The sequence below is a fragment of the Nanorana parkeri genome, unplaced genomic scaffold, assembly GCF_000935625.1.
Source record: "Nanorana parkeri isolate BGI_ZX_2015 unplaced genomic scaffold, ASM93562v1 scaffold2007, whole genome shotgun sequence".
In the NCBI taxonomy this organism is placed as follows: domain Eukaryota; kingdom Metazoa; phylum Chordata; class Amphibia; order Anura; family Dicroglossidae; genus Nanorana; species Nanorana parkeri.
Genome location: NW_017308275.1, coordinates 121622 through 133154, shown reverse-complemented (window position 1 = coordinate 133154; position 11533 = coordinate 121622). Strand labels below are relative to the sequence as shown.

The 11533-nt window shown below is 46.6% G+C and overlaps 1 protein-coding gene and 1 non-coding gene across 2 annotated transcripts in view; one reads left to right on the top strand and one right to left on the bottom strand.

Moving 5' to 3' along the window:
- Positions 1-182: 182 nt before the first annotated feature.
- Positions 183-11533, bottom strand: part of LOC108800387 (protein brambleberry-like) — a 22725-nt gene continuing 11374 nt past the window's right edge. Inside the window, exons 6-13 of the mRNA XM_018572367.1 lie at positions 10802-10918; positions 9870-10049; positions 9003-9209; positions 4911-5055; positions 3158-3222; positions 1649-1827; positions 790-887; positions 183-352 (exon numbers count right to left, since the gene is read on the bottom strand). Coding sequence (XP_018427869.1) covers positions 214-352; positions 790-887; positions 1649-1827; positions 3158-3222; positions 4911-5055; positions 9003-9209; positions 9870-10049; positions 10802-10918 — 1130 coding nt within the window. The 3' untranslated portion in view covers positions 183-213. The remainder of the gene's footprint in view (positions 353-789; positions 888-1648; positions 1828-3157; positions 3223-4910; positions 5056-9002; positions 9210-9869; positions 10050-10801; positions 10919-11533) is intronic.
- Positions 7512-7583, top strand: TRNAA-UGC. Its single transcript has one exon. It is a non-coding gene; the product is annotated as a tRNA-Ala (tRNA).

Sequence of the window (11533 nt, the reverse complement as noted above, 5' to 3'; positions counted from 1 at the left end):
AAGAGAGATGCTTCATGGGATTTGTAGTTTCACCACAGCTGGAGGACCGGAGGTTTGCTACCCCTGCTGTAGACTGTTCAAATACTCTGGGTTTCCACAATCCTAAAGGCAAAGTGCCAACCTGACCCAACAAATCCCCCGAAGTAAAAGGCTCAGCCAGGCTCCCCCCCTCCCCCCCATACAGAGGCAAGTACAATAAATCCAGTGCCGGGTTCAATGTGCCGTGTAGGATGTCTGTCCTGAAGCATGGACCCGGCAAAACTCCTGCTCTCGGCTGGCTTTGTTCCGGCATGGCTGGCCGGCTCTGGTGATGGCCTGGCAGAACTGGCGTGGAGACATCGAGGAAACAGAACTGGATGGGAGACAAAGGAAAAAAAAACTTGGTAAAGCTGCGGAATTCCTCCTCCCTCTTCAGGGTCAATGGTACTGCAGCCAAAATACAAGCATGGTAGCAGGAAACCAGCATCTTCACAAAAGGTCAGCCAAGGCAGTCTCCACAGGTCTCCATTTTATAATAAAGCAGCCACAGCCTGAGTAGAAAAGCCTGTCCCCTGCCAGCATGCTGCAGAGCAGGACTCTTGCTGTGTGGAAACAGTGGTCTCTTTGCAGAGGTCTAACTCACGCCTCCTACGGAGTCAAGAGTGCTCCAATCAGCTAATTTAATGGCTGTTTATTACTTATCTAGCCAAGTACATCCTATTGTCCTCAGGTGAGGTGCAGCCTCTGCACTCTGTGCTTTGGAGTTCCCAGCTTCCAGGATACACATAAATAAGGTTTTATAATACTCACAGGTTACTGGACATTGAGCTGTTGGGACTGTAGTTAGACTCTGAAAGTGCATCGAATGCAGAAGCCAGATGTCTCTGGGGTATCCGGTCCTGTGCCACCTGCCGGTAAAAATGGCCGCATGGTTAAGGGGTATGTCACACGAGGGATCCTGGATCACAAAGAGCACTCACCAGCTCTAACAGCATCACCCTCATTGGCTATGCTAGATGTTGCTTCACCAGCAAGGGAGGTCCTGCAGCCTTCAGGCCAGGGAAGGAACACCATAGGTGCAGATGAGTAGCCTCTTAACCAATCACGTTGCTGCCACCATCAGGATTGCCAATTTGACATGGTCCCAACAGTGGCAGCCCGTGTTAGACACAGGAACTATTGAAGGATATTAGAGGAAAAAATGGCCACACCAACAAAATACTCTTCACATCTATAGAAACCCCATATACTACAGCTGTAAAAAATCAGTCAAGGCAACTGGACTTGCTGTATTTTTCTTGAAGACATTTCACTGGACATCCGACCAGCTTTCTCAGGTCAGAATGCCCATATACTACAGCTGGCCAGAGACAGGCTGAGGGGTAGGCAGAAAAAGCGTCCACCTTGGGCAAGTAAGAAGAGGGTGCGAAAACTGCAGAACCTGCAACCGAGGCAGCTGTGGTAGTCAACAGCTCATCACAGAGGCCTATGACACTTTGGCCATTTAGCCTTGGGTGCTAGGACCTTGATGTCAGCCTTCTACTGCCCAAATCTTAAACTTCACAATACATAATTACAATCTCCTTTAAATGGTATATTGAATAAAAGGCAACATTCACAGAGGACCTATTGACTTCCCTACACTGAAGTCCATCAGCAATCTACTTACCCCCTTGGAGGGGCTGTCATAGGCCCGGATGGATTTAGTGACGCTGAGTCGGCGAAGCTTCAGGGCTGGAGTAGATTGGCTAGGAGTCCTCAAGCCGTGCAGGGCCTTCCAGTCTGCTTGTGTCGGAGATGCAAGGATTGACACCTCTTTCACCAAACACTCGTTACCCAGCACCGAATCTAAAAAAAAAAGCATGTTAGGCATATCCATTACATAATATCCAAGCCCCACGGGTAGATATTCAAAGCATGTTTTTGGTGGACCAAGTCACCTGCTGGCTTTGGATATGTTACAGATTCTAAGGGTGAGAAATCCCAGCACTGGTTCGTGGCTCTGCTATGAACCATTATGAGGATTTGGGTGCTCCTGCTCCCTCAAGTTAAGAGGACTATGGAATTCCAGTAGGTATGGAGGGAGTATCTCATAATGGATGTGGCAACTGTTTCATATGGAGAATTGGAGCAGAGATCTTACCATTGCATGTTAGGCACATCCATTACACAATATCCAAGCCCCACGGGTAGATGTTCATGCATGTTTTTGGTGGACCAAGTCAACTGCTGGCTTTGGATACGTTACAGATTCTAAGGGTGAGAAATCCCAGCACTGGTTCCTGGCTCTGCTATGAACCATCATGAGGTTTTGGGTGATCCTGCTCCCTCCAGTTAAGAGGACTATAGAATTCCAGCCGGTATGGAGGGAGCCCCTTATAATGGATGTGGCAACTGTTTGAAAAGGAGAATTCAGAGCAGAGATCTTATAATTAAAACCGCCAGGTTCCACTCACCAGGATCCACCAAATACTGACATACAAGCATTTTCAGTGGGAGGTCCTCAATGCACCATTCATGTCTCGGTACCGGTTTCATTTAGAGGAAAAATTTGTATTATGCCGAAATACAGGTGAAACGCGAATAATTAGAATATCGTGCAAAGTTCATTTATTTCACTAATGCAACTTAAAAGGTGAAACTAATATATGAGATAGACTCATTACATGCAAAGCAAGATAGTTCAAGCCGTGATTTGTCATCATTGTGATGATTATGGCTTACAGCTCATGAAAACCCCAAGAACCCCAAATCCACAACCTCAAAAAAGTAGATTATTACATGCAATCAATAAAACAAGGATTGTACATAGAACAATATCGGACCTCTGAAAAGTACAAGCATGCATATGTACTCAGTACTTGGTTTGGGCCCCTTTTGCAGCACTTACTGCAATTACTTTTGCACTATATTCTAATTATTCGAGTTTCACCTGTAAATGCTGAGGCACCAACTGCTGGCCATCTGCTGAAAATGCCTTGCTGCCCCTGGATTTTATACCCGAGTCACAGACCACATACAATACAACAAAAGGAGAATAAAGCCCCAGACTCCTCATCCGTTTACTCAGGGTATGCCAGGCAAACACCGCATTGGGTACTTTTAAAGCCAGATCGGGTTCACTTTTAAAATACAGAATATCACTTTCACATTCGTGCTCTGGATGGCCGGTTCTCACCATCTAAAAAACCATCGTCATTCCCCAACTTCTTCAGCTCCTCCAGCAGTGTCTCCTCGCATGTCCTGACAACACAGAAGAGGTCCAGTAAGTCAGTGATGGGCCAGCTAACTCTGTGAATATGGATTTTGATAGGACATGTGTAGGGAAACATAAGGAGCTTTATAAATAGGTGAAACCAAGGTGGAAATAATTCACCAAGACCAATATGTTCATTTTATAAAGACTTTCAACTGTTTGATCGCCAAAGATTTTGCCGAGAATTTAAACTACCCCGAAAGTGGGATAATCCATTATTTGTATTGTATGGAGGAAGGTGGTGTGATTTTATAACTTGCTGTAGAGTTTCAGCTATATACACCTCTAATATGAAGCAGCCATGACAGAGGAAATCCGCAGTCCTAGTAGAGTCACCTGACCACTAACATGGAGCAGCCATAAAGGACAGTACGGGAAGTCAGCAGTCCTAGTAGAAGATCTGGCCAATAACAACGAGCATCCATGAACATTGAGGTCCTAGCATAAGGTCCTATTAACCAGCAATATGGAGCAGCCATGACAGTAGAGTCTAGCAGTCCTAGTATAGAGTCACCTTACCACTAACATGGAGCAGCCATAAGGACAGTACGGGAAGTCAGCAGTCCTAGAATAAGATCTGACCAGCATGGTACAGCCATGATCATTGAGGTCAGCAGTCCTAACATAAGCTCCTATAACAGGGGAAGCAAACCTCCAGCCATCCAGCTGTGGTGAAACTACAAATCCCATGATGCATCTCTTTGGGAGTAATGTCTGTGGCTGTGAAAATCTTGCAATGCCTCATGGGATTTGTAGTTCCACCACAGTTAGAGGTTTGCTGTCCTATAACCACTAACATGGAGCAGCCATGACAGTAGGAGGTCAGCAGTCTTAGCATAAGGTCATCTGGCCAATACCATGGAACAGCCATGACAGTAGAGGTCAGCAGTCCTAGCAGAAGGTCCTATAACCACTAACACGGAGTAGCCATGACAGTAGTGGTCAGCAGTCCTAGCAGAAGGTCCTATAACCACTAACACGGAGTAGCCATGACAGTAGTGGTCAGCAGTCCTAGCAGAAGGTCCTATAACCACTAACACGGAGTAGCCATGACAGTAGTGGTCAGCAGTCCTAGCAGAAGGTCCTATAACCACTAACACGGAGTAGCCATGACAGTAGTGGTCAGCAGTCCTAGCAGAAGGTCCTATAACCACTAACACGGAGTAGCCATGACAGTAGTGGTCAGCAGTCCTAGCAGAAGGTCCTATAACCACTAACACGGAGTAGCCATGACAGTAGTGGTCAGCAGTCCTAGCAGAAGGTCCTATAACCACTAACACGGAGTAGCCATGACAGTAGTGGTCAGCAGTCCTAGCAGAAGGTCCTATAACCACTAACACGGAGTAGCCATGACAGTAGTGGTCAGCAGTCCTAGCAGAAGGTCCTATAACCACTAACACGGAGTAGCCATGACAGTAGTGGTCAGCAGTCCTAGCAGAAGGTCCTATAACCACTAACATGGGGCAGCCCTGACAGTAGTGGTCAGCAGTCCAACTACCAGCAGTACATCTGACCACTTCTATAGCTGGATGCAGAGTTCAGCCATGTAGGCTCACCACTATATGTTTGGCCCGTATAAGATATACAGATTATGCAGAAGAGAAATCCCAACAGGGAATATAATGCTCCACTGGCTAGAATTGTCTGCTGGTAAATTGTCAATATGTCCTCTTACTTTTCTGGTGTGGAGCTGAGGAACACCCTCTCCTTTTCTGTGGAAGCCCCAGACTCGGGAAGACTAGCAGGAGGCAGTGCAGGGCAATACTTCCGATTCTTCACCTTCACAAGGCAGCAGATAAAGTTCAGCAACATCCAGTGACCTAAAAATAAATCAGCCGCAGACCGTCACCTTCCAGACTATGAAGAATGGATACCAGCAGGCCAGAGAAGCCAATGGAAGAATACAGTTTGGTACAAAGGACTTCACGCAGCCCTGGGCCAGTAATAACTATTTTTTTTCTTCTCATCATAAAATGAGAACTATGAGGGGGGGGGGGATTTTCACTCAACCTCATAGTTCTAGCCGACCTGTGACAATTAAACTGACACGTCGGCTCAATAGATTGAGTGAACACATACTGTCGATCGCTCACTTCTCGATCATGTCCCTGCAGAGATCCGTGACCGTCACTCACGACTCCCTGCAGGGATTCCCCCCCACCCCCCCCTCTCCAATCCTCCAGCGCTGACTGGCGGAACGGACGGGGGAGGGGGAGATTACAGCTGGCTCTGCCTCTAGATAGGGAGAGCCACCTGTCACTCACGCAGCTGGATGGATCTTGACAGTAATGTCGGGATCCGTCCCGGCTGCGGTGCTCTCAGTATACCGCGTAGCTCACGATATACTGAGCTTTGGGTCACGGGAGGACGCTAGTTTATGTCCTCCCGGGACCCTTAGGAGAACTATGGTGAAAAACACTGACCCCATAGTCCTCCTTTAAGATCTTTTTTTTTTCTCATCCATTGACACAGAAAGAATAACCTTTGAGATATATTGTCGCCTAGAGGAGGACTGCACACTAGCAAACTGCGGGCCCAGGATTCACTCTACCACTCCCAGCATGACTTCCTTTTGTAGCAGCATATACACACCACACCGCCACATACAGCCATTGAGGTCTATGCGAGTCTGCATACAGTACTTATGGCTTCCTGGATGGGGAAAACAAGCCCGAATTTCACACACGGGGCCCCATATGCCGGTGTGGATGAGGCTGAAGAAATACACAACCTGATATTATAACATTTTACTGAATATTTTCATCTGATGCAGGACCTTAAGGGCCGGTTCACACCACAAAGTCCGCGTTCCAGTGTGTTCGGCCTCTGGAATGCAAGCTGGCCGGCTCCCTGCAGCGAGCCGGCCGGGCTGCGTTCGAGGCCGAACACTATGGAACACGGACTTTGTGGTGTGAACCGGCCCTTAGGTTGGGTTCACACCTAGGCATATCGAATATGCGCATTTGTCGCACGTTTTTAACCGCGATTCGCTGTGGACAAACACGCGTTTCCGAGGGCTACTTGGCTGTATCCCAATGGAAACGCGTGACAAAAACACCCCAAAGAAGCTCCTGTACTTTGGGCGTAGGGCGTTTTGTAGCGCGTTCATAGCCCAGGTGTGAACCATAACCATAGGAAATAATGGGACTTCGGTGTTTGAGCGTTTTGCAGAGCGTTCAAACGCGCTACAAAACGCCCAGGTGTGAATCGGCCCTTAGAGCTCTTTCAATTCGAAAATGTGTGAAGCATTCCTCATCCAAGTAGATAGATATTAAGAACAAACAACTACACTACACAGCCTGGCCAAAAAAAAAAAAAGGTCACCACCTGGATTTCGCTAAGCAAATAGGTCCGAGCCTTCCATTGGATAATTAGTCGAGGTTCAACATTATTTCCCCAATATATGAGGTCAGCTGCCTTCCTGCATATACTGAATGACCAGGTTTCCCCATCAATGGATTTCTTCTTTCCTGATGGCACATTGGGCACATTCCAAGATGACGCCAGGATCCATCGGGCTCAGATTGTGAAAGAGTGGTTCAGGGAGCATGAGACATCATTGTCACACATGGATTGGCCACCACAGAGTCCTAACCCCATTGAGAGCCTTTGTGCAGAGACTTTATGCAGAAATATTAATGCAGCTCTGGAAGGAAGTAAGGCCTCATTCACACACAATGCAAGCAAAATTGTATATTGCGTATATACGCGTCTATGCGTGCACTATATGCAATCCCAGAATGCATCACTCATAATGGAATTTTTAATGTGCTGTTCGAGCGCAAACACGCGTATGTGCGCTTAAATACGCTGCCCGGACGCATCTCTGTTCCATTCGGTTTTTGCGCAGATATACGTTACGCAAATATACGGCTCCATACGCGGCTGTGTGTATGGAGCCATTTATTTGCATGTGTTGCATATGGTACAATACGCGCGGCAGTGTGAATGAGGCCTTAATATTGCGACGTTGCATAAGCTTATTGTAACAATGCCAAAACGAATGTGTGCTGTAATCAAAGCTAAAGGCGGTCCAATGAAATATTAGACTGACTTTATTTTTGGCCGGGCATTGTATTATCTAAAAGCAGACACAGAGGAGAAGAGGCATTTTTACAAAGTCTACTGTGCACAGGTGAGTCAGCATTGACCTGTAAAGAACCCAGAGGGTGCGGCCCTCAGTGACAGGTCCGTCATGTGAAGAAGGATGGGTTAGTAATGATCATAACATCCTTTACTGGTTAACTAAACACACTGACCCGTGAAACTTCAGGAAGGGGATGTAGCTCAGTGGTAGAGCGCATGCTTTGCATGTATGAGGCCCCGGGTTCAATCCCCGGCATCTCCACTCTTATTGTTGCCCTTCCCTGCAGCTCTCAGCTACACGGGGCGATCTCAAATCTCTTGCCACCCAGAGATTTAACCACTTGCTGGTTAGTCACTTCTTACAGCTACTCATGATTCATAGCAGCCCATCCAGATACAAAAATGATAATCACTAGGATTGATCAGGGAACAAGCGGCTCCCTACAGATCAGTATGCGGTAGTATCTTGTAGTGATCAATTGCACGATTGATTTCCAACGCATTCTACTCTTAACACTTCCTCCAAAGTCAGTCATCTGTTCATCTGGTTACAGAGCTAACCCCCATGTAAGGCCCCTCAGGCTACATTCACACCTCTGCACGTTTCAGGCTGCACGTTTTATATGCATTTCCTGTTACAGATGCATTTTGCTGGAAACCACACCAAAGATGCGGCAAGGAAGATTTCATAGCAATGCAACTAAACAGAGGGGTGTCCCCACTGCAAATCTTCCTAAGGGGACAACTGATCCAGTGACAACTGAATGGGGGTTCCCACTTGCTTCTCATTTCTGGTTGCACCTATAGGACAGGAAGTGGAGGATTTCCCAGTGGGATATAAAATAAATACATGTATGGATGTGTTCTAACCAGGTCCTACTGTCCAAACCAAGTAGAAAAAAAAAGCTGGGGCTTTAGATGTAGTTAAAGCTGAGGAGTTTGGGGAAGAGCTGGTCACATGATGCTCAGCTTTTCTTTAACCATTACTATTGCTTCAGTGGCTATTTAAGCAGCAGTGTGAACTCCATATCATACCCTTGCTTTATATGAACCCCTATGGATTTTTGACTTGTCTATAGTGTATATGCCGGGTGCGTAACCTGCTGGTACTTGAGACCCCTTGACCCCAGCTGACTGCAGTAGGAGTGGGAGCACTGATGAAGGGTAATAGCCATGATCTGCATTATCCTTCTATATCATGTTCCCATGTGTGGCTCCTTGGACATCTCAAGGACTGCAATTGAGGCCTCCCCCTTAGCTCATAAGCGTACAACTGCTGATGTATAGGATATCATTACATACTACTCAGATACCCAAGTTTGCGGGTTCAAACATGAATGCTTAGCCCAGAAGAGTGCTTGTATGTTTGTAGTGATGGCCATTGGTAAGGGGTCATTGCCAGAGCCACTTCCCAAATCTGATTTTCCTAACTTGCCTGATGAATGTTCTCGGGAGGAACGTCTTCCATCTGATCCCACAGACCAACACCAGCTTATCCCACAGACACAACACCGGCTCATGGGCCCGTGCTGAAGACCTGTCCTAACCCTCAACCCAACTCCTAACCCCAAGTTCTCCTAAACATTTTGGCACCAACCTTTGCGTCTCCCCCTCACCCCCCCATACACCACTTTATTGCTCCATTCCCGCATTTACACATCTGAACGCACTCAGTACTTACCGGTCATCGTACACACCAGCAGGACAGTGAGAGACCGGAAGTCCAGAGACATCTGCTGGTTGAGCTCTGACAGAGCATTGACCACAATGAGAACGAGTAGCACAGCCCGGGAGAAGCCCGGTGTCTGCATGAAGGTCATCAGGAAGGCCAGGAGCAGGAAATAGGCCCCGTGAAGTACACACGTGTAGATGGCGTTCAGATTCCCTCCTGGAACAGTGTGGATATAATTCGCAATGATTATATAGCATATATGTTCTATGTTTGTGTATGGGTATCTGAATGCCTATAGTGGGGAACATGTGGCTTGACGGTTAAAGTGGACCTGAACCTGAGATAAAATTTACTGAAATGGTAACGTGACCAAGCCGTACCACGAAAACCTCCCCTTGAACTACTCCTGAAATCAAGCAGTGCTCTTACTGTTCTGTAGTCCCATAGCTGTATATCTGCAGTGTGAGATCATCAAAGCCACTGCTGTCTGACTGCTAGTCTCAGGAGAATTGGAATTATATTTGGTGATGCCATTACTGTGTTGCTCACTGTTGTCCTTGCTGGAGAGGAGGCTGCACCTGAGGACCTGCTGTGCAAGGATCTTCCCGCTTCTACTTTATCCATTCTGTGGACAGTGCTTTCTCTAAGCCTAGGCGGTACTGGAGTTCAGGTTTAAGCTAGGCCATCTCGAATATAGAGCCAGTGCTGATTACCAACATTACCTTGTAGGACTACCTTGTGGGGATGTTGAACACCATTGGCTGAACTGTTCTGCAGGCTACAATCAGCCAGCCATCTACTAGGACACTGGGACTCTTAGGTCCACCACAGTCAAGTCACACAAACTGCAGAAAGGATGTGAAGATGGACGCTCACCGGCCCAGCTGATGAAGCCTTGAATGTAACTCAGCCTGTGCTCGACATTGCGGTGCATGTGGTCCATGACGTACAGCACTGTGCTCAGACTCTGGTTCATACGCTGAAGTTTCTCCATCAGCTCATCGTAGTATTCGGCACTTTTGTTCTGATAGGAGAGGAAGAGGGCCAGGTTCGACTCTGTACAGACAAGCAGGAACTATAAAGGGTGAGGGTTACTTCATACTTCTCTATAAAGATGTCCTATGGACAATTCAGTTATATTAAGAATTCCTCAACTGGCACCTAAAGACCCTCTGTGGTCAGTCCAGGAGAAACTAGGGTAGGGAGTCATACCTGCATTTCACCAAACTGGAACACAACAAACGCTACAAAGGAAAGAAGGAACCATTGTCCTGTAGCATGTTTGTGGCCCCACTGGGGAGATTTCGCCTCATTTCATGCTTATAAATCTCCCCAAAGGAAGGTGAAAGCCAAAATATAGACCGGATACATCCTACATATAGAGCCATTTATCCAACTGTCCATCCAGAGCCGCCATTTATAGACCTGATACATCCAAAATATAGAGCCATTTATCCATCTGTCCATCCAGAGCCGCCATTTATAGACCGGATACATCCTAAATATAGAGCCATGTATCCAACTGTCCATCCAGGGCCGCCATTTACAGACCAGATACACCCTAAATATAGAGCCATTCATCCAACTGCCCATCCTGAGCTGCCATTTATAGACCAGATACATCCTAAATATAGAGCCATTTATCCTACTGTCCATCCAGAGCTGCCATTTATAGACCGGATACATCCTAAATATAGAGCCATTCACCCCAAAGAAGCTATGCAGACTGATGGAAATGTTAGTCTCAGATGATGCCCATGTTGGTTGACTACCACCTGGAATACGACTGTGATAATGCGAAAACTCACCGATTTTGGAGTAGACATCATGGGATCTCATTCGGACCTCAGAAAGGTCAGCTAGGATGGCTTTGTGTCCCTCATGAAGCTCAGAATCCTGTTCCATCAGATGACTGCTCACATTCTCTGTAGGAGTGATGGGAGAAAAATAAATATCTGTAGGACTGACAACACAAAGACCAAAAAGGATCACTGCCAGATGATCATAGGTGACAACATTGAAGGGATTAATTGCTGGGATACCAGGGACATCAATGGCAGCTTGTACATAAGTAGATTTCTTTTTTTTTTTTTAAAAGGTCAATATTGACTTTTTGGAAAATTTTGAGCTCAATGGCTTTCCCTGTTTATTAAAGTGCATGTATAGGAATTACCCAAATGTAACCCCTCCCCCACTAGATCATGTACAAGCATTTACTTATAATTTTTTTACATTGTTCCTGAAGCCAGAAACAGCATTTATTACCCTTTGTGACATCCTCACCAGGCTTGAAAAACTCTTGCAGGGGCAGCTGCTGGGAGGTCAGTTTCTACTGATGTAGGTACGCCCCCCCCAAAACTATATCTCCAAAGAGCCCTTTCAGTACACAGTTGATGTATTTCGACATCAATGAGCTCTCTGCAGCGCAAGAAACTTCTGGGCTTTATTCTACCGGTACCAAGTTGACATCCTCCTAGCAGACTTAGGACTGGGCTCCCCTGAGCATCAAGAGCTGTCCTGGTCTTCCTCGTGGGGGAGAC